General features: G+C 41.5%; 4 protein-coding genes across 6 annotated transcripts; 1 reads left to right on the plus strand and 3 right to left on the minus strand.

Moving 5' to 3' along the window:
- Positions 1–4,755: 4,755 nt before the first annotated feature.
- Positions 4,756–9,323, minus strand: bub3 (BUB3 mitotic checkpoint protein). 2 transcript variants are annotated; one of them, XM_052612083.1, is made up of 8 exons: positions 9,182–9,323; positions 8,612–8,806; positions 8,463–8,532; positions 8,239–8,390; positions 8,011–8,169; positions 5,970–6,147; positions 5,321–5,537; positions 4,756–4,946 (listed from the first exon to the last, which is right to left on the minus strand). In XM_052612083.1, exons 1-8 carry the CDS (start codon positions 9,215–9,217, stop codon positions 4,937–4,939), a joined length of 1,017 nt encoding a protein of 338 aa, XP_052468043.1. In that variant the 5' UTR covers positions 9,218–9,323; the 3' UTR covers positions 4,756–4,936. The 2 variants fall into 2 exon arrangements, with proteins under 2 accessions (XP_052468043.1, XP_052468044.1); XM_052612084.1 differs by having other exon boundaries at positions 9,040–9,208.
- Positions 9,324–11,444: 2,121 nt separating this feature from the next.
- On the minus strand, positions 11,445–13,707 carry hmx3b (H6 family homeobox 3b). 2 transcript variants are annotated; one of them, XM_052612087.1, is made up of 2 exons: positions 13,381–13,707; positions 11,445–13,204 (listed from the first exon to the last, which is right to left on the minus strand). In XM_052612087.1, the coding sequence occupies exons 1-2, from the start codon at positions 13,538–13,540 to the stop codon at positions 12,771–12,773; spliced, it is 594 nt and encodes a 197-aa protein (XP_052468047.1). In that variant the 5' UTR covers positions 13,541–13,707; the 3' UTR covers positions 11,445–12,770. The 2 variants fall into 2 exon arrangements, with proteins under 2 accessions (XP_052468047.1, XP_052468046.1); XM_052612086.1 differs by having other exon boundaries at positions 11,447–13,207.
- A 2,787-nt stretch (positions 13,708–16,494) lies between these two features.
- LOC128025600 (uncharacterized protein K02A2.6-like) lies at positions 16,495–18,275 on the plus strand. Its single transcript, XM_052612085.1, has 2 exons — positions 16,495–17,592; positions 17,715–18,275. The coding sequence occupies exons 1-2, from the start codon at positions 16,686–16,688 to the stop codon at positions 17,759–17,761; spliced, it is 954 nt and encodes a 317-aa protein (XP_052468045.1). The 5' UTR covers positions 16,495–16,685; the 3' UTR covers positions 17,762–18,275.
- An 879-nt stretch (positions 18,276–19,154) lies between these two features.
- On the minus strand, positions 19,155–23,341 carry acadsb (acyl-CoA dehydrogenase short/branched chain). Its single transcript, XM_052612096.1, has 11 exons — positions 23,231–23,341; positions 22,381–22,525; positions 22,211–22,311; positions 21,915–22,121; positions 21,677–21,847; positions 20,685–20,810; positions 20,511–20,603; positions 20,156–20,245; positions 19,932–20,069; positions 19,668–19,767; positions 19,155–19,597 (listed from the first exon to the last, which is right to left on the minus strand). The coding sequence occupies exons 1-11, from the start codon at positions 23,258–23,260 to the stop codon at positions 19,521–19,523; spliced, it is 1,278 nt and encodes a 425-aa protein (XP_052468056.1). The 5' UTR covers positions 23,261–23,341; the 3' UTR covers positions 19,155–19,520.
- Positions 23,342–23,382: the final 41 nt, after the last annotated feature.

Here is a 23,382-nt window from a genome sequence, read left to right on the forward strand (position 1 = left end):
ACACACACACACTCTCTCTCTCTCTCTCTCTCTCTCTCTCTCTCCCACACACACACACACACACACACTCTCTCTCTCTCTCTCTCTCACACACACTCTCTCTCTCTCTCTCTCTCTCTCTCTCTCTCTCCCACACACACACACACACACACCCGGGTCTCTTGTGTTTTCGTGTCTGTGGTGTGACGGTGATGTGAAGCTGATCTCTGCCCAGCGTCACCATTAACAAACCACTCGCCAATTTACTTCCCCTCAGATGAAAGAATAGATGGCTAGAAAAAACATAATTGAAAAATTGTGGACAGCTAGAATGAAAGAAAATCAAGCCATGAAAAGAGAATGATTTTAATCCGGCGCAGGCTGGAAATAGTCCTTTGAAACGGACGTGTCTATTATCCGTCGTGTGTGAATCTCATTAAACGGCCATTGTGTGGACACACAGACCCAAGACGAGCGTCTTCACGATGACGGAGCGAACCCCAGAGTAATCTCGTGATCTGCTTTCAGACCCAAGCCGTCTTTGATCCTCAAGTGTTTCTGCTCCATTATGTGACGATCCGCGTGAAGAAAGCTTCGTGTTCTGTTGAATTCATTCATTCGATTCACAGTTTAAATACACAACAGATTCAGAGTTTATATAGTACACACGTCAGCTGATGTGACAGCTTGGACCAGGTGAAGGTCAGGAGTGTCCACAGAGGTCACAGTCAGGGTCGTGACCCGACCGACCCTCAGAGGTCATCAGCAGACATCAGGATCACATGATGAGCTTCAGAAAGTCATGTTCTGTGTTTGCGTGTGATCGGTCGGTCCAGTGAACAGATACTAACATGCATCACACAGAGACTGTAATCACTGTGTAACACGTCCTCTCATAACATATTGTTTAAATATAAGGTTTGTGCTGATGTGTGTTCGTCCGTGTATAAGTGTGGAGCGCAGGGGTGGCTGGGTAAACCGCTAATCGCCACGGCAACCAGCCCCTCTAGCACACGCATGTTCTCAAACCCTGATGCTTTATTCACTCTCTTCAGTGATTCATTCCATGACGGAACGCATCCGAACACAGAACATCGACTGAGATAAAGTATTATTCAGAGTAGCATCACTACTGACACAACTCATGACTTTATCACACGGATGTTGGAAAATTTAATGTTGGAAAATTATGGAGTGTAGCTTTAATATTTAAGAATTGCTGAGAAATGTTTAACTTTCTAATCAAACATCTGCCTGCATTTAGAACCGTCAAACCATGGTTGATTTTATCAGATTTTAGGACACTCTTCACAGTGTTTTTATATTGAGATATATTTTATAAACGTTCATGTTTTCATACTCTTGACACTCTAGTCAATCTTTAGTTAAATAATAAAAAAAACTAATTTATATATTTTTAAACATAGAAATGATCCTAGTTTGTACTGTCATATTGATTTTTGATGATTTTGATGATTTTGATGATTTTTTTCCTCATTAGAGAGAATATTCAGATGATGAGGATGCTTTGATCTGTTAAAGCCTCATTGGTATTTTTATAAACTCTATTTTGTCACTTTTTCATGCTGTTTTAATGGCTATAATTCAATAAAATACTTATTTCTCAAACAAATGCATCATCCAGGGATTTGGGGAATGGGACAGAAAGACAAAGACATCTCTCAGATTGAATGGGGGTCTCTGTCAGATTGGGATGTTTCACCTGAGACTGAACACATCCAGGTAAATAAAGGACAACATCTGTTCATATCAGCAGCTCAAATGTTTGTCGCGCTCTCTCTCAGCACATGAGTGACCCCACCATGACCTCTGCTGACCCCAGGTGCCTAACCCTAACTTGCTTTCGGTCACTTTTGGCTGGTCACTAGAGCATAGGTCAAAGTTCACTGGCTGATCTCCACAGTGACGTGTCCCTCAGCATAAGGAGCAGACAGATGTAAACGATGTTTAATATGGTCTCGTCGTCTGTTTTCAGACAAGATAAGAGCTGTAGAAGCAGAGCTGCAGAGTCTGATGTCGAGCACTGATGTTTCATTGGACACCAGAAAAGCATCGCAGTGAGTTTTGATACTTGTAACCATCCTCTTCTCTTTGTATGGAGAAAAAAATAGAAGACAAAATCCTTAATCATGCCAGATAAAAAGAGAAACATTGCCATCAAACGCTTAAAGACATCAGTGAGTGAAATGATCAAGCCACTTCACGATCAATTCACGATCAATTCTGTTGCTTTTAAAAGTATCTGAACAGATGGTTGTTCTGATTTTTGTCATTATCATAATTTTGTCACTGTTGAAGTGATTCTTTCACAATCATCAGTTGGCATTTTAATTAGTGCAGGATTTGGCTGTGAATTGTGTTTTTGGGATTGTGGTAAATGGCTTTAAATCACTTGTGCAGAAAACATCAGTCTGTCCAACAGCAGATTTATCAATTACTGACCATAACAACCCATCAGATTTCATTTGGCTTTGATTGCAGCATCATAATTGATCCGGACGCTGCTATAAGCTTAGGTTCTTCGCGGTCACATCACCAAATCATACAGTGAGCTGTCAATCATTCCATCACCTTCAGCTCTGACCCCACAGATGACTCCAGATCACGGGACGTGCGGGTCACATGATGACTCACAGTAGATGTGGTTTGAGCGATCTCTTTACATTTCAAAACATCTATTGCATAAAAAAAATCATGTATCAGTGAATCAGTCTGAATACACAGCTGTGTAACCAGCAGTCGTTGTGTTTGAGTGGAGGTGCAGTCTGGGTAATGATTCAGGGATGCTGCTGAAACGCTTTCTCAGCTTCACATCAGGTCCTCTGCTGGAATGAAGCAAGAACATGAATGAGCTGTTGAGTGATGAATCTGAGTTTAAAGGTTCAGTCTGGAGGAAGTGAGGCGTGTTGTAGATGTATGTGGGTCGTGCGTGTCGATGGCGTGCTCGTGTGTCGTGAGAAACGCTCCAGGCTTCAGATGTTACTCTAGAAGCATGAGATCACACCAAACTCTTTCTGATCGCACAAAGCCCGTGAAACGTTTGTTCCTGATGTCCTGAGAGCTTCTGTGAGATCTTGACCTGAAAGTTTTCATCGTTTCCTGATTGTAAAAGGTGCGGCACATGAGAGGATTCAGAAAGTGAGGTGAAGGACGGGACTAGTTATTAGATTTTAGTAACACAATAATATGTGACCCGCGGCTGAGGAGGTGTTTGTTAAATAATCAGGAATTAAAGTCTGATTGTCCGAGTGGCAGTAGCAGGTCTGTAACTGAGATCTGCGGCCTGGTTTCAGCTTCGCCTGAAGGAACAGAGGAACTTGACGCTCAGACGACGTGCTAGTTCTGAACCTGTAAGCTGGACGCATGCGGTCATGATGAGACTGGTCAACAGCAGAGGCCATGTGGCAAAAATATATTTTAAATATGTGGTAAATAGATGTTGTTAACAGTGAAGCTCAATCAAATATTTTAGAAATCGAAATTATATGTAGTTTCAATCTTCATCTATAAAAAAAAAATATATATATATATATATATATATATATATATATATATATATATATAAATAATGTAAAATATAATGTAAGCTTCTTATATATATATATATATATATATATATATATATATATGCTTTTCAAAAATGTACAAAATATATATTTACTTAAATATTTTTTTAAACATTTTAGCATTTTTATTTTTGAATATATTTGAAAACACAATTTTGTACTGAATGGGTTTTATTATCCATTTTGTCCTGAGAAATGAAAAAAAAAAAAAGGGATATTCGCCCTAATTTGAGTCTTGTTGCTAATGTACTGTAGATCAGCTCTGACTCTGGCGTCTGATTGGATGAAAAATACAAAACAAAACAAAAAACATGATTCGACCAGTTCAGGTAATACAGTATATACTGTTGAAGAAGATATGACAAGGAAAAAAAGTGCAAACCAGAAAAAATACAGACCGAACTAATTCAAAATACGAGGCTGAAGAAGAGCATGTCACTGGAAACATCACGTCTGTTTTGGGACTGTCAGTCAGGAAAGCTCCTCCCCCTGTTGTGACGTCACCGCCACATGTCAGCTGATTGATGAAGTTCATCTGTGAAGAACAGGCGTCTGTCAGCAACTCAAACCCCTTCCTCCTCAAATAAGCAGAAAACACGTGCACTCGCTTCTCTCGAGAGCTCTGAGGTCAGAAGGTCACGCGGACACGCGCACGGGTCTCTGACGCTCCTCCGCTTCACCTCCATTAGCGCGACTGCAGCCGGACGAGGAAGTCAATTTTCCAATTTAGCAAACACAAAGATGACAGGAAACGGCGCAATTTAGTGCAGATGAGGGGTAATTACCTCTAAAATCAACGCCATTTCATATGAAGCTCAAGCCATCATAATGAGAGCGATGCAGTCATTACTGTTCATTAGAGGAATTAGTAACATCATTTAATAAACGCACAAATAATGTTTAGGATATTGAAGCAGCAGCCGAAGCCATTAGACAGAAGCAAAGCTTTCTAATGAAATAATTGCAATGTTCTACACAATCTCGGTGTGTGTGTGTGTACCATTCACTCGGTCAACAAACAAAAGCGTTTCTGTCTGTGAATCTGATTGGATTTCATGTCTCTTTTTGTAATGAATTCATACAATCACAATTCAAAGAATTAAATCCACATTTCATAAAACAATGACATGAATGACGAGAACTTCATGAGACAGCAGATCTGAGAAAGATAGGGTAGATGACACTCATGTTCAATGTATAAAAGGGGTATTTTATTGTTCTTAAGCACATAAAGATACACACACTGGAGGGCACAAACAAAATGAAAACACTTGTGAATTGTATCTGTTGACAGAGACAGAATAAAGAGACAGACGTGAAGGAAACGAGTGTTTTGTGTGGCAGCAGAACTTCTGCGATCATCTGCCGCTTCACGTGGATCTGTGAACACAAGAACACACACACATCAGTTCATGAAGGACCGCCCACTCACCTGTCAATCAAACACTTGTGTACCAGCCCACAAACTCACTGAACGCCTGATCAATACACATGCAGAGAAACAGAGATTTAAGAGATGTCTGTATGTGCTCAGACCAGAGACACGTAATGCAGCAAGCGTCTGCTAAAGCTCTTTCTGATGAGACCACTGCACAGACACACAGCGCTGAACACACACACACACACACACACCGATAAAGAGCTGAAACAACCCAGCGGTGTTTGAGCAGAAACACTCACACAGCAGGAATCAAACACATTAAACAGCAGGACGGATGGCAGACGTGATTGAACAGGAGGGAAGCGGGACTCACTTGGGCTTGGTCTCGGCGTCGGTCACCTGGCGGATGAAGACGGCGTCGGCGGGGTGAGACACATCCCCCTGCTCCTGCATGTACGACGAGGCGATGGCCAGCAGAGAGCCGTCTGTACTGAACGCCAGAGACGCGATGCTGGTCGGGTAACGGTGGAACTGACACAGACGCTTCTTGTGGAACGGATCCCAAATGTTCACGAAGCCGTCAGAACCGCCTGCGTGCGCACAAAAACACACACACACACACACACAGAGAGAGAGAGAGAGTCATTTCTCAGTCCGAGTCTGGGTTACACAAACAGAAACTGCAGACATAATGGAAACGGTTTCTCTGAACTTGTAAATCATGTTTTGTGTTCACTGGTTCATTTGAACAGTTCCTGTGACGAATTAAAGACATTTATCAAAGTGCAAATTTTCAATGTGGTTGCTGCACCTCAAAATAATGACTGTTTTCAGACAGGTTTCCCATCAGTCACTGCTCAGGCTAACTCCAGACTAACATGCTAACACTGCATCTGTTCCTAATCTGCATATAGTGAATACAAATGTTCTCTAATTCAATGAAAGCTTTTGAGTGTTTGCTAATAAGTGAACATGAGAGTAATTCTGTCAGTAATGAAGAGCGTGAGTGTGTGGATGGGTACCGGTGGCAAACGTGTTGTGGACGCTGTGGAAGGAGATGGCGTTGACCGGATAGACCTGCTCGATGCCGTTCTCCTTCAGTCTGTGGCACTTGAAGGCGTATTTCTTCTTCTGCACCTCCAGACTGGGATCCAGATACTCCACAGCGACTCTGCCCTCGATGGAGCTCAACACATAACCCTGACAACACACACACACACACACACACACGGTCAAGATGACCAAACCCTCTCACAGGAGCAGTGCACCACACGGAGAACTCATCACCAATAAAACAGTTCCAGTCCTGGATTATGATGATCTGAAATCAGGGCTACGAATGCCACCGAAAATGTTAAATTACGAGTGAAGTTTTGGCAACAAGGCCTTTGTATTTACATGTTATTACATACATTTTTTTTGCATGCAATCCCTTTTTTCTTGATCGCATCGAGTGCAGAGAAGCAGCATCTATTTCGTGCACAACATGAACAAACTACAGCAGGTAAAGCTCTTAACTGTCTGGACAATATCGTTAACAATTCTCGTTTATAATCATTAATAACGTGGTTTCTTAAGATCTTAGGTCTATGCTGTGTTGATAACGCATAAACTTATTTGAAGCACACTTGACATCCAGTAATCGCAAAAAGCTTTCTTACTTTTTAATAAAGTATCAGCTTTAAAATTATTCAAAATTCATAATGAAATACAAACAATACAGTTTTGTCGCTCTAATGCGGCAGGCGTGATCGCTTTAGCGTCTCAGTTCAAGCGTGAAGGAACTCATGTAATCTTTCTCTTTACTACCAGAGTACATAACGAACATGATTAACATCAGAAGACAGATGATTTTATGAGAGGGCCTACAGTACAACTTACTGATTGTAACGTGATAAGTCTACATTTACCTCGGTTCTTCAGATGTTAAAGTTTCTTTATGAAACCATTTGAATAAGAAAGGTTCTTCTGTGGCATCATCGTGAAGCACCTTTAGTTTTAAGCGTAGGACATTTACAGATGCAGCGAGGAGCCCAGACTACTCTCAGTGACCGAGTGACGCTTGTGATCATCACACTGGTGCAGAACACAGAACAGTTCTTCGTGACTCTATAGTTCCCACTTTAAGTGAACCTTAGTTCCCAGATCATCTACAAGATGGATTAATGCTGATAAAGTCAAGAATAAATGAGACAAACACATGACAGTATGATTGAAATGTTAAAATGTAAAAAAATAAAATAATAATAAAATAAAATGTGTTTATTCTGCGGCACCTAAACACAACTACAACTACAGTAAGTGTCAAAAGTTAGGAAACATAACTTTTAAATGAGTATATTCTGCTCACCACAGCTGCTTTTATTTGATCAAAAACAAAGTAAGAAATATTAAATATTATTCTACTGTAAAACATCTGTGTTAAAGTGTAATGTATTTCTGTGATGCTCCGCTGTATTTTCAGCATCATTCCTCCAGTCTTCAGTGTCACATGATCTTCAGAAATCACAATATGATGGTTTGTTTTTTAGGGTGTGTATTTTTAAATAAAAATGTATACTTTATTCATCAAGTATGCATTAAATTTATCAAAACTGACAGTATCTGACAGTAAAGACATTTATAAAGATTTTTTAAGAATGTTCTTTTAACCTTTATACTCAAAGAAACCAGAAAAAAAATTCACAAAACATTTATATTTTTAATATTGAAAATAAATACAATTATAGTAGCACCAATAATAAATGTTCAATCAAATCATCATATTATTCTGATTTCTGAAGATCATGTGACACTGAAGACTGGAGGAATGATGCTGAAAATACAGCGGAGCATCACAGAAATACATTACACTTTAACACAGATTCACACAGAAAACAGATGTTGTCAACAGCATGTGAACTGTGTGATGTAAAAGATTGTGCTGATTAATTATTATTTTGTACTGTGTTTTATCACTAATGATCGCCTTTCTTCCATAACGATAAAGAAAATCATTTTTAACAGACCCATGGAAACTGTATTTGTCCTTAACTGGTGTGTGTGTGTGTGTGTGTGTGAGACCTGTTTGTTGGGGAAGGCTCGTATGCAGCGCGTCTGATATTTGAGGCTGGACTCTCGCCTCTGCTGCACGTATCCCATGTTCCTCAGGTCCCAGACGAGCACACGTCGCCCCGCGGTCCCCACGATCAGACGGTCTCCAGCGACAGACAGTGTGTAGACCTGAAACACAGTCAGACATCAGACGCCGCTCGCTCCGTCACACACAAGCTCCGTCTCTCGTCTGCTCACCTTCTCCGGCTGTGTGAAGGTCCCGGCGTTGCAGGGTGTTCTGGGATCCCAGAGCCTCACAGACATGTCCCAGCTGCCCGTCACCATCACATTGACCTCCGGACAGTACTCCACGCAGCGGATGGGAGCGTCGTGCGTCCCCACGATGGTGTCTGAGGAGGAGCACAGATACAGTCAAGCACCAGCGTGATGTTTAGTCACGAGCGTCTGGTGTTCACACTCACCCTGATCCGTGTTCAGATCGTGTGTCTTCAGCTGAGCGTCCAGACCGCCGCTCCACGCGTGAGCCGGATCCTGAGACAACACGAGACACAGAGTTAGACACAGCAGAGGGCCAATGTGTGGTTCTGCAGGGTTCTGTGATGCTCCTCACATAGAAAGCACAGTCCAGCACCGGCGCCAGATGCTGGTACTTCATCCTCATGCTGTTAGCGCTGACGTCATACAGCCGGACCGTGCTGTCCCACGACGACACCAGCAGGAACTGAGCCGAGCTCGGGCTGAACTTCACAGCCGAGACGCTGTCCTCCGGACCCTGGGTCAGCTTGAACTCATTGGTGCCGGTCATCTGAGAGAACACACACACACACACACACACACACACACACACACACACACACACACACACACACACACACACACACACACACACACACACACACACACACGTTACATCAGCAGCTCCTGCAGAGTGTGTGTATGTGTGTTACTGTGATCATCATCGTGTGTTTGACTCAGTCTCGAGTGAACCGTTATTAAACCGAGTGTAACGCTAGCGTTAGCTTCATCTGAATGACGCACATTGCGCGGCTTCTGAACCTCTAACCGTCGCGTTTGTATTCACAACTCAATCTTCCGCTGTAAAAGCTCTCTGAAACACAGCTGAACGTTTTATTTCACATAAAAGTTTATTAAAATAAGCAGAATTTCCGTTAAATCTCACCGCGCCGCTCTTTTCTGTTGCTGCTCTGCCGCTCATCGATGCTCTTCTCTGATTGGACGCATTCACAACAGAGCTCTGCTCTCATTGGTGCGTTTCAAAACTCCCTCTAACGTTCTTTAGCAATGATTGGTTAAAAGGATTTACTTCCGGGGACGAGCGGGGACACGAAACAGCAAAATATCGCGAGATGTTGTTGTGTATTTCTGTTTTAATTTACTCAATGCGATCGTCACAGTTAAAATATCTGTGCTACATTTCTAAGAAAAAATTGGGAATTGTATTTTTTTTATTTAGCGTTATATTTGTCTGAAATGATATTCACTGTCAGTCATTAATCAGCATGTTTTATTTATTTGCTGATATAATTCTGTGATGTTCACTGAATAATAACTAAACCGTGATACTTAGATATGGAATTATGTAATAATTTACATGATATAACATAAAAGGGGGCTGTTTGGGTAATGTGATGGTATTTCTTGGTTTCTTTAGTTGTATTAAATTAAATCCAGTAAAGGTTTGTGATTTATTCCATTCATTATTCCATGCTTGAGCAGCTTAACCCTTTCCCATTGATGCCCAAATTGCGCTTTTTCCAAGCTATTTATTAATTATTATTATTATTATTATTATTATTATTATTTTATTAAATGCTTTTTGTGAAGGCCTGTCCAATCTATTAGTGAATTAATGAATAATAATTTAGCCGTGAATAAAATGATCCACATGATGACCTTACGATCTCATACAGGACCATTCCTCATGATAGTGATGAGCTTGAACACTTTCTTTAACACTTTTAAGATGTCTTGCCTTAAATGACAACATCAGCTCAACACATGATACCTTTCTGTACTACTGAAGCTGTTAACTACCCACGGAGGAGGAAACAATGCTATATTATCATGACATACGCTGTTCTGTAAACTGAGCCAAAAAATAAATAAATAAAATAAAAACATTTTGGGAGGGTAACATTTGGGTAATTGGGAGCAGTGTTGGGGAAATTTACATTTAAAAGTAATGCATTACAGTATTGTGTTACTCCCTAAAAAAGTGACTAATTATGTTACTTCGTTACTTTTTTATGAATAGTAATGCTTTACTTTACTAGTTACTTGAAAAAAGAAAATCTGATCACGTAACTTGAGCACCTGCCCCTCTCTGGACGGCCCTGCTGTGGATCATCCTTATCCTCATCCTCATCACCCTCATCCTCATCATCATCTTCATCATCCTTATCCTCATCATCATCCTCATCATCCTCACCCTCATCATCTTCATCATCATCATCATCATCCTTATCTTCATCACCCTCATCATCATCATCATCACCCTCATCATCATCATCATCATCCTTATCTTCATCATCATCCTCATCCTTATCCTCCTCTTCCTCATCATCCTCATCCTAATCTTCATCACCCTTATCCTCATCCGCATCCTCCTCATCATCTTCATCATCATCATCCTCCATATAAAAACTAACCATGAAAATATCTGTAAGATGTAAAGCAACAGTAACATGTCAAACCCGAGAATCAGTAATAAACTCCGGGAGACGAAATGTATTTGTGTGGAAAGTGAGTCGAGCTTCATGAATGTTGGTTATTAATTCTAATTTCTGCGCGGATTTGATGCTGAATCTCTTATTCCTCAGCTGCTTCATCAGACTCCCAGCATCAGACGACACGCGCTGTTGTAGGCTACTTTAAATAAAATAAAAAATCCTCCTGAAGCGCGTGCTCGCCGGTTTTCAGTCAGTCAGGGAACGCGCATAAAATAACGCATCGCTTATGAAAATCTGATGTGAATTATCTTTTAATTAATATTTATGTCGTAGTGACTGATCCAGTTTAGGATATAAAACCCTCATTATTTACTGTTTTAGCTGTATATCAAATACATGATATTATAGGTAGGCCTCCGTGAAGCGAATTCTTACAGATTTGTAGTAAGATTTTAGTATTTTAGTGTGCTGTTTTACAGATACTATTTTTAATAATATACAAAACCACGAATTTCCGCGAGAATATAAATGCTATTAATACTAAGAATTAAGAAATACTATTTTAATTCAACTGATTTATTTTACGCAACGTAACCATTGCGTGAGAATAATAGGCTAATTTACGACAATCAAACAATAATTACGACAATCAAACCACAAAATATAATTAGCGGTGTAATAATGGCAAGGCAATGCAATTTATTTGTAGAGCACCATTCTCCACCATTAAAAACAACAGTTTGTTGACCAATGTGCGTTACATCTTTTAAAACATGTACACACAGAAAAACCCATACATTAGTCTACACACCAATATTATACAGCTCAGAGACCACGGACCACACAACACTAAAATACGAAGTGTCACTAAATAAAACAAGCCCTGGAAAAGATGAGTTTTCAGAAGACATCTGAAAGAGCCCGATGTGAAGCTGCTCTAATATTTAACTTCAAATAAATGCGCAGTAAATCAAACTAATATATATATATATAGGCTATATGTTTATTTGACAGGGACCGTGCACAGTTCAAGCCCTGTACCAGAGTTAGCAGCAAAGCTAATTTACATGTGGTCCCTGGGCAAGGAAAAAAAAAAAATAAAAATAAATAATAAACATTTTTCTTCTTCTCCTTACAAACATCAGATTTTATTTGGCACCAGCAACATAAATGTTATTGAACGCGGTGTATGACTGAAGTTCTTTGACAGAACCATAATTACATGTTTTAATTTAGATTATAATATGATTTTAGCAGTAATGTCAAAATAACATCCACGCTTTCATAAAAACACTGATTTCTATTCTCTATTGTCTATATTATCTTAAAGATAAATAATGAGATAATAAATTAATATAAAATAAAATAAACTTATGTTGATGACAAGAGCTCATAATTATAATAGAAGCGCTTTATTAAGTCACATCTTTAGAATCACAAACACATTCAACAATGAACATTTATTCATGATCATATAAAAATCCTCTAAAACCCCAGACAAATTCACCGATTATTTCACAAACATGGTTCATAATTTCAACATTTTCAAGCGTTCCTCAGACAATAAAATATATATATTTACGAGTGCATGTGAACATTCAGACTGAGAAATAAAGTCAATAACAATTAAATTCAGAGCAATACTGGGGGGTTCTGAAATGTGAATGCATGTATATATAAAAAATAAAAAATAAAAATAAAAAATTGTTTTTCCAGCATTTCCTTATTTTACGGAAATTTATGAAACACAAGAACCGAGACTGATTCACTTTACTGCGGCATTTCAAATGAAACGAGAGATATGGGAAAACAACAATAATAATAATAATAATAATAATAATAATAATAATAATAATATACAGCTGCAGCTATCGTTTGCTGAACCAAGTGCTCTTCCTCAACAAAGCGAGATTTAAAATAAAATAATAAAAATAAAAATATGTGAGGCGAACTTTCTGTTTTTAGCTCGGTCCTGACAGAGTTTAACTCCTGGATCAGATGATGAACTCTCTCATGGGTTAGTTAGTTAGTTCCGGTTGAGTCTCTCGTACCGCTGCGCCGCGGCACCAGGTTCGAGCCTCACACGGGTCTGATCAGCGAATGCGGGTAATAAAGTGCGCGCGTGAAGGTCAGACCCGCGGCGCGCGCGCTCTCCGCGTGCTCGTGGTACAGGATGGGCACGCGCACGATCCTCTGCGCGTGACTGAGGTTCGCGGCCTCGAGCTCGGCGGCGATCTGTCTCTTCCACTTGTTCCTGCGGTTCTGGAACCAGATCTTGACCTGTGTCTCGGTCAGGTGCAGCGCCGCCGCGAGCCCCGCGCGCTCCGAGCTGCTCAGGTAGCGCTTCAGGTCGAAGGTGGACTCCAGCTGGAACACCTGCGCGCGGGAAAACACGGTCCTGGTCTTCTTCTTGCGACAGAGTTTCTTCTGCTCGTCTGAGTCCGAGTCCTCCAGAAGAACCTCCTCATCCTCCTCTTTAGGATCCGGGTCCTCCGCTTCTCTGGTTCGACCCGCTGCTGGACACACAACACACACACAATACTTCACCATCAAACACTTCTGACCAGTCTGACCCATTTAAACGCCTTCATGACGCCCAGAATAAACTCTTCAGTCTCAAAACTAAGCGGGTGTAATTATAGACGAACACATAATAATAATAATAATAATAATAATAATAGCAGCTCACCCGCGGGTGTGTTCGGGTGTCCGCTCGCGCAGCTCCAGGGGGCGAGCCGCAGGAAGCTGAGATCCGGGAGATTCATGTGAACTCTGGGTTTGTCGGGTTTGTTCAGCAGGTTCTTGATGGAGAACGGAGAATCTTTCACTTCTTGTGTTTTGTCCTCCATCGGTGAGACTGTCACTGATGATGATGATGATGAAGAAGAAGAAGAAAGTTACTCCAGTCTGAAGTCAGAAGCGCAGCGCTGATCCATGAGAGAAGAACTGAGGCGATCCTGCGCGCGCTGAGACAAGAAGAGGAGCAACAGGTAGAGAGGGGGGGGGGGGGGGGGGGGTAGAGGGAGGGAGGGAGAGAGAGAGGGGGGGGGGAGAGAGTGGGAGACAGCAGGTGAATGTGTGTGTGTGTGTGTGTGCACCACAGTGATCCTTGGTATGTTTGTAGTTAAAGCAAGTGGTATCAAATGTTCATACATTATAATTCGTTACAGTTTGATATTTCTAAGATAATAATCAATTCTATTACTGTGTTTAATTATTATTATTGTTATTATATTATTATATTTTGTACATGTATACTAAGCTTTGGCAATATTGTATCATTTACAGTCATGCCAATAAAGCAAATTTGAGAGATAGGTGTTTGTGTGAAATATGAAATTAAAATATGAATCCTCTGTGTAAAGGATGAAATGCCTAAAAAAATGTTTTTGTCAGTGTGGTGTATTTGGGATAATGTGTATATATGCATGATGAGCAGTCATTGGTTCCTATGCCTGGGAAGAGGGTATTTAAATCACGTGATGTGATTTGCACGTGTGAAATGTGATGTAATCAATATGTGATCTGAACACCAGTAAAGTATGTTTTGAATATATAACATAAATTGGCGACGAGGATAAAGTGTGAGAAGACATGGCGCAAATCGGAAGATTGGATGAGTATAAACCGGAAAATGAGTCCTGGTCTGCATATATTGAACGAGCGGAATTGTTCATGATTGCAAATGATGTGGATGATACGAAGCAAGTAGCGACTTTGCTTAGTGCTGTGGGAGCGTCCACATATGGATTACTACGGAATCTGGTTCAGCCTGCGAAGCCAAAGGATAAAACGTTTGAAGAAATTGTGAACATTCTGAAGGCCCATTTTGAACCAAAGCCGTTAATAATAGCTGAGCGTTTCCGATTTCAGCGCTGTGTTCAAAAGCCCCATGAAACTGTGTCCCAGTATGTTGCTGAACTGAAACAATGTGCATCTAAATGTGACTTTGGTGCAAGTTTGGATGAGTCTCTACGTGATCGTTTTGTCAGCGGAATCCGAAGTGAAGCATGTCAACGAAGATTGCTTTCGGAAGACACACTCACTTTTGCACGGGCACTTGAAGTTGCTCACAGTATGGAAACCGCAGATCGAGATACGCAACAGCTGAGGAAAACAGAGGATTCAGCGACAACAGTGCATAAGGTAAATGCAAAGACTGTTTATAACCAGAGACAATGCTATCGTTGTAAAGGGAAAAACCATAATGCACAGGAGTGTTATTTTAAAAACTCTAAATGTCACAATTGTGGAGTGATTGGGCATATAAAGAGAGCTTGCAAAGTTAAAATGAAGTCACATCCTAACAGTAAATATGCTGAACAACAGAACAAGCACAAAGTAACAGCTTATATGCATGCTGAAGAGCCAGAGCTGGAAATGTTTTCCATGTTAAGTGATACTGAGAAACAGTCTTTCCGAGTAAATTTTACTGTGAATCAGCAGGATTTATTGATGGAGATTGATACAGGAGCGGCTGTAAGCATCATTTCACAACAAGAGTATAGACGATCGTTTGCCCATTTGCCACTGGAGGGAGCTAGAGTCAAGTTAAAGACCTACACCGGTGAATGCATTCCAGTGTTGGGTCAATTCACAGCTACTGTACAATATGAGGATCAAGTGAATGAGTTACCACTGATCGTAGTCAAAGGGAATGGTCCAAACCTGTGTGGGAGAAACTGGCTTCAGAAAGTAAAACTGAATTGGAAGATAATTCGACATGTGAGTAAGCAGCCTGGGTCCATTCAAGAAGTGCTGGACAAATATAGTGAAGTCTTTAAGGATGAGCTGGGCACTTTAAAGGACATTAAAGCCACTATTTCAGTGAAACCAGATGTGCCACCCAAGTTTTTTAAAAGTCGTCCTCTTCCTTTTGCTATGAAAGAGCGTGTGGAGAAGGAAATTGATAGACTGGAAAAAGCTAATGTTATATCCCCAGTAAAATACAGCGAGTGGGCTGCTCCAGTTGTTCCTGTTATAAAAAAAGATTCCACAATTCGCTTATGCGGAGACTACAAAGTCACTGTTAATCAAGCTGCCAACACTGAAGTGTATCCCTTGCCACGGATCGAGGAAGTGTTAGCCACTTTGAGTGGAGGGAAGTTGTTTTCCAAGATTGACTTGGCACAAGCATATCAACAAGTCGTGCTGGATAATGATTCTAAGAAGTATACGACAATCAACACTCACAAGGGATTATATGTGTATAATCGTCTTGCTTTTGGCATCAGTTCAGCCCCTTCCATTTTTCAACGAATAATGGAAAATTTGATGAAAGATCTGAAAGTAATTGTGTATTTGGACGATTTGTTGATCACAGGTAAAGATGAGCAAGAACATCTAACAAACATTTGCAAAGTCTTACAGCGTCTTCAAGAATCAGGCTTAAGAGTAAAGAAATGTAAATGTGAGTGGGGACGAACACGGATTGAGTACCTGGGTCATGTGATCGATGAAAAAGGGGTGTATCCGACAAAAGACAAGGTAAAAGCTATTCAAGATGCGCCAGCACCATCAAATGTGAAGGAACTACGAGCTTTTTTAGGTTTGGTAAATTATTATGGACGCTTTGTACCACAGCAGAGCACAGTGTTGGCACCACTGTATAGACTGTTGAAAGAACAAACTGCTTGGTGCTGGGGGAAAAAGGAACAAGGTGCTTTTAGTAGATGTAAAGAATTGCTCACCAGTGACAAAGTGCTAGTATACTATGATCCACAACTGCCTTTGACTTTAGCATGTGATGCTTCCGCTTATGGAATTGGTGCGGTGCTTCAGCACATCATGCCAAATGGTGACGATCATCCCATTGCATATGCGTCACGTACTTTGTCCCCTGCTGAAAAGAAATATTCACAGATTGAGAAGGAAGCTTTGAGTGTGATCTATGGAGTTAAAAAATTCCATCAGTATCTTTGGGGAAGATCTTTTAATTTGATAACTGATCATAGACCATTAGTGACTCTGTTTGGTGAACATAAGCATTTCCCAATGATGGCTGCCGCTCGCATTCAGCGGTGGGCGATAATTTTGTCGGCATATGATTATCATATAATGTATCGCAAGGCAGAAGATCATGGAAATGCAGATGGCTTGTCACGAATTCCATTACCTGAAATTACCGATGTAGGAACAGAAGCCATTTCAGCAAATATCAACACACTTTTGACAAACCATCTTCAAGAAGCTCCTCTAAATGCAGCACAGATTGCCAGAATGACAAGAACAGATCAAGAACTTTCTAAAGTGTTTCGTTATGTCATGGAAGGTTGGCCAATTGAAGTGTCAGATGATTTGAAAGTATTCTACGCGAAAAGAGATGAACTGTCAGTAGAACAGGGATGTCTGCTATGGGGCACACGAGTGATTGTACCATTCAAATTTCGAAAATCAGTGTTACAGGAAATTCACTCAGGACACCCTGGCATTGTTAAAATGAAAGCTCTGACTCGTAAATACGTGTGGTGGCCTAAAATTGATACGGATATAGAAAGAGTTTGCAAGGAGTGTCAAATCTGTCAACAAGAACAAAGAATGCCCAGTCACGTCCCTCTTCATCCTTGGGAATTCCCGGGTGAGTGTTGGAAAAGGTTGCATGTGGATTTTGCTGGTCCGTTCTTGAACAACATGTTTATGATCATTGTTGATGCTCATTCTAAATGGTTGGAAGTTTTTCGTATGTCACAGATTACTTCTCAAGCTACTATTACCAGATTGAAGAGATTGTTTTCTGCATATGGATTACCTGAACAAATCGTGACTGATAATGCAACTACTTTTACTTCTGATGAATTCCAAAGATTTGTGAAGCAGAATGGTATTATGCATACCAGAAGTGCACCAAAACACCCAGCAACAAATGGTTTGGCAGAAAGATATGTCCAGACGTTCAAGAGGGGTATGAAGAAATTGACTAATGAGCAAATGTGCATTGAGGATAGACTATCTTTATTTTTATTGCGCTATCGCACAACTCCTAATTGTACCACAGGTCAGTCACCATCTGATTTATTTTTAAAGAGACACATCCGCACCAGGCTGGACTTCCTGAAACCAAACATTCATGAGACGGTTCGCAGAAAACAGTATTTGCAGAAAAATCAACATGACTATCGGGCAAGAGAGAGATCCTTTGCTGTGGATGATTCTGTTTTCCTGCGAAGTACGGTGGGAGGAGATCCGAAGTGGTTATCTGGAGTGATTACACAACAGACAGGACCTGTTTCGTACAAGGTACGTGATCCAGCATCGGATACTGTGTATAGACGGCATGGTGATCAATTGAGACCACGCACTTCGTCCTCAGAGATTTCAATGCCACCGGATGAAAAGGAGACTGCTCAATCTGCTGAATCTAATGATCAAGCTCAAAATGCTGAACTCAATGATCAAGATTCTGGATTTGCTGGAATTCCAGGTACATTTGACTCTGAGGTACCTCTTGAACTAACAGAACCCCTGATTCCAAGTCCAGGGGGTCTACGTCGCTCTAAACGAACTATTAAATTACTACAGCGTTTTAGAAATTGAGAATTTGAACACATGTGGTGCTTTTGAACTGATAATGTGGTGTATGATTTTTAATGGGGGAGGAAATGTGGTGTATTTGGGATAATGTGTACATATGCATGATGAGCAGTCATTGGTTCCTATGCCTGGGAAGAGGGTATTTAAATCACGTGATGTGATTTGCACGTGTGAAATGTGATGTAATCAATATGTGATCTGAACACCAGTAAAGTATGTTTTGATAGCATTTGGTCATATAATCATATAATGCAAATTGGGAAAACGACGAAGCTTGGACTGATTGCTTTTGATTGTTTTCATATTGTTTCTCTGTTTTCTTTACTGCGGTGGCACCATTTTTATCTAAATGCTTAAATCATAGAAAAAGAAGAGATAGTGACTGAAACGCATCAAGACAAACTATAATTTACTCATATGACTCCTAGACTCGACTCCCTGTTTATAAATTTATGACTTGTTATTTGTAATATCCACACAACGTGTTTATTGATGCAAGAGATATCGGTTTTTATGAACAATTTCATTTTCGCGCTGTGAGCGCCATCTAGCGGCCAGACTGCGCATGCGCACATGAGAAGCTCGTGCAGTGCACTGCGAGACAAGTGTACTTACTAGTGAAAAGAAATAAAGCATGACATAAAAACAATGTTTTTACTATTTGTTACTAGGAATAATATTTTTTAGCAAGTCTTTCTGCCCAAATATGTTTAATATCACTGGTGATTTAGTTTGTATTTAGACAGGGTCTGTGTGAATTCATTGAGTCACAGTAATGAGTCAAATCACTGACCACCAGGGTCTGATGATCACTGACCTTACAGTAAACTACATTAAACCCAGACCAGAGCTGATGGTGAGCCACTTCTGGACCACGAGAGACCACAAGAGACCAGCGCTGACCTCGAACCGCACACAAGAGACCGGCAGGACTGAGTTCATGATGTTTATTCAGCAACACAAACACAAACACGAGAGACCAGACTGATCTCAAATCAGCAGCCGTCTGCCATCAATCAGGCACTGAATCAATCAGAAACTCTAACAGGAATATAAACCGGGTCTAACAATAGCTTCATTTTAAAAATGAGAAGACGTCAGAAAAAAGACTCGGGAAAGACTTCGACTCCTTTGCTGTGATATAATTTGAATCTTACAACAAATAACCAGAGAAGCATCAGAGGATCGGTGAAGAGTCAGATACGGTTGAGTTAGAGACAGACGTGATCTCAGAGACGAGACGGACTACAGCTAACGGGTCATTAATCATCTCTTCAGCTGTCTCGGACACACAGGTGATCATCCGTCGTATTCCTGGTCGATCATCTTGGCCATGGTGCTCAGCTGGATGTTAGTGGTTCCCTCATAAATGGTTCCTGCAGGAAACGGTTCAGTCTGTCAGTGTTAAACTGGTTTCTTCATGACACACGCGTGTGCTTCACTCACCGATCTTACAGTCTCTGTAGTATTTCTCGATGGGATAGTCTTTGGTGAAGCCCACGCCACCCATCCACTCGATGCACTTAGATGTGGTCAGAGTCGCAACCTGAAACACACACTGACCTCAGAACAGCAGCTTGTGTCTGCCACAGAGTAACACATTTAACAGGTGACTGACCATCTCATGTGACTTTTGTACAAATCTGAACAGAGATATAAACTCATTTCTGGAGGCACAGATGTCAGACGAGGTGTGAGTGCTGGACTGACCTCCGCGGTGAAGTATTTGGCCATACAGGCCTCTTTAATGAAGGAGCGTCCGGCCTCCTTCAGACGCGCAGCATTGTAGGTCAGCAGTCGAGCCGCTTCCAGCTGCGTGGCCACATGAGCGATCTGGTGCTGCATGCCCTGCTCACACACACACACACATGCGCTGGAGGTCACGTGACCTCCATGACCTCTAACACGCGAGACACACAAAACAGCAAAACTACCTGGAAATCAAAGATGCGTTTGCCAAACTGAACCCTCTGTCGGGTGTAAGGAACCGTGTGATCGAAACAGCCTTGAGCCAAACCCAGCATCTGAAACACACACACACACACACACACAGAGAGACACACACACACACACACACACACACACACACACACACACACACACACTATTATGGATTTAATTGCACAGACAGTATCAGATGAAAAAAAAAACATGAACTGATCTGAATAATGACACTATTATCTTCTGCTTTACAGATGAAACCGTATTTAATTGACTAAATAAAAAATCTGAAGTTATTTTTCTGTATTTTGTGAAGTGTTGTGGAAGTAAACAGGAAGTGAAGCACACCTGCGCTGCGATCCCGATGCGGCCGCCGTTCAACATCCCGATGGCGTATTTATAACCGTGACCCACTTTCCCTAAAATGTTCTTCTCGTGAACCTGCATCAGACGACGTAGATGATTTGAGTTAATATCATCATGAAACATCCGGTGACGTCCAGAGCACAGAGGACTCATTACCTTCATGTTGTCGAAGGTCAGAGGACACGTGGAGGAGGCTCTCAGGCCCAGCTTATTCTCCTTCCTGCCGATGTGAAGCCCCTCCGTGTGTCTGTCCACGATGAAGCAGGTGATGCCCCTGTAACCCTGCCACACACACACACACACACACACACACACACACACACACAATCAATCAATCAGTGACCATATGAGCTGCACATCTGCTGCACTGAACAGGATTTAAAAGGAGTTCAGCTTCCAGTCTCTAGTTCTGTGACGCTTCACTGTGGTCATGTGACACGGGTTCAGTGTGTGTGTGTGTGTGTGTGAGAAAACCTGATGAGACTGAATAAGAGAACAATCCCAGTTCAGCATATCATCGACATCAGTTTGATTACTGAACATTCTGTCCATGTAAGTTACAGGAAGATTTGACATCATAAAAACACACTTAAGGAAACAGATCTAGAGCTGAAACTGGTGATGAACAATAAAAACACTGACAGCCAATCACAATGCATCCTGCTTTAAAGAGCTCCAGCAACAGGTGACAATAAACAGATATAGGTATAAAAAAAAACAGAACGTTACTGAGCATCGATACAGATGCCAATACAGTTATCAGTATACCGTATTTTTCGGACTATAAGTCGCATTTATTTAGAACCAAGAGAAAACATTACCGTCTCCAGCCGCCAGAGGGCGCTGTGTGTGTTCAGTGTAGACTACAGGAGAACTGAGCAGTATAGAGCGCCCTCTGGCGGCTGGAGACGGTAATGTGAACTCTTGGTTCATCTCTCTTAGTTCATTTCTCTTGGTTCATGTCAAATTAATTTTGATAAATAAGTCACACCTGACTATAAGTTGCAGGAACAGCCAAACTATGAAAAAAAGTGTGACTTATAGTCTGGAAAATACGGTAGTTATCATTCATGGTCTTAATTCAGCGGCTGAAATAAAGTCAGAATCAGATTCAGAGGTTTTAGATCTCCACAGGTGTGTGAACTGACCGCGGCCGGATCTGCGTTTGCCATCACCAGAAACACTCCGGCATGTTCTGCGTTACTGATCCACATCTTGGAGCCGTTGATGATGTAATAATCCTTGTGTTTCTCTGCTTTAGTCTTCAGAGAGAACGCGTCGCTCCCCGACTCTGACTCGGACAGACAGAAGCTGCCGACCTGAAGAACAGAAGGAGCATCAGTCACAGAAACGCTTTCAGAGCTGGTCTGAAGGTCGGGGTGTTACCGTATCACTGGCCAGCCGCGGCAGATACTGCTGCTTCTGCTCCTCCGTCCCCAGCTTCATCAGCAGTGTGTTAATCAGTGTGTTCTGAATATCACACAGCACAGACACCGACGGGTCCACCTTCGCCAGCTCCTCGATCACCAGGATGGAGGAGAAGAAGGAGGAGCCCGTGCCTCCATACTCCGCTCCGATCTCGATCCCCATCAGCTGACACACACACACACACACACACAATTACATGAAACTAATGAGATATAGCAGGTGTGTCTGTGATTTTGTGATGAGATGAAACTCACGCCCTGCTCGAACAGAGCACTGATCAGATCTGCATCCATCACCGAATCCTCGTCCATCCTGGAGACAAACGGGGCGATGCGCTCCTGGGCGAATTTCCTGACTGGTGAAGAGAAGAGTGTTAATGAAGAGTGTTTCTGTACTCACCTGTGTCTCGTGAACAGCGTTTCACCTGCGTCTCTCATCATGCTCTCCTCCTCTGAGAAACTCTGCAGCGGTGGAAACGCAGTTCTGATCACGTCATGATGAGCTTCTGATGCTGCGCGCGAACACAAGCACCTGACCGCGGCGCGCGAGCGAGACAGAGACCCAGAGACCTGCAACACACCAGACACACACACACACACACACACACACACACACAAACACATCAGACACACACACACACACACACACACAAACACATCACACACACACATATCAGACACACACACACACACACCAGACACACACAGGACAAACATCAGACACAAACACATCAGACACAGACACACACACACAAGACAAGACAAAGATGACAAAGAGCTAATTAATTCAATCATAAAAATTTTTTATTTTAGAACAAACACTTAAAAAAAAATGTATGTGCATTTATTTTCTGCATGTGACCAATAAAAGGTGAACGTGAATCTCAGAAGGACTTCCTGTGAATATTGTTCTTCAAACGAACCTGAACCAACAGCAACACACCGGTAACATTCAGATGACTTTCAGAGACAAACACTTATTAATCTGCCTTCAGTCTGTCTAATCCACGACGGTCAGTAATGAATATGACACACATGCATAAATCATGTTTGAGAATTAAGATCATCTCTCATCTAAACATTAGGCTTCATTATAATAATCGATCCATGTCCGTCCTGTGATTTATTGTGATTAGTTCTGCTGCGCGTCCATCACACGTGTGCTCAGTTCATGTCAGTCACGTGTCATACATGTGTGCTCAGTGTCCCGCGTGCTCGACGCTGTAACTGTAATATCATGCGTGTTATCTGTGGTTTATTAATGTTTCTTCTCACCTGTCGCAGTACTCCGAGCACGGACGCCATCGCGGCTCTGCGTCACCGTAAAAAGCGTCCGGCGGAAACAAACACCAGCGCACAACACTTCATTTTACAGAGACACAACTAAACTAAAACTAAAGTAGTTTTAATTTTAATCAACTGTAATG

This window comes from Carassius gibelio, chromosome A12 (assembly GCF_023724105.1).
Source record: "Carassius gibelio isolate Cgi1373 ecotype wild population from Czech Republic chromosome A12, carGib1.2-hapl.c, whole genome shotgun sequence".
Classification (NCBI taxonomy): domain Eukaryota; kingdom Metazoa; phylum Chordata; class Actinopteri; order Cypriniformes; family Cyprinidae; genus Carassius; species Carassius gibelio.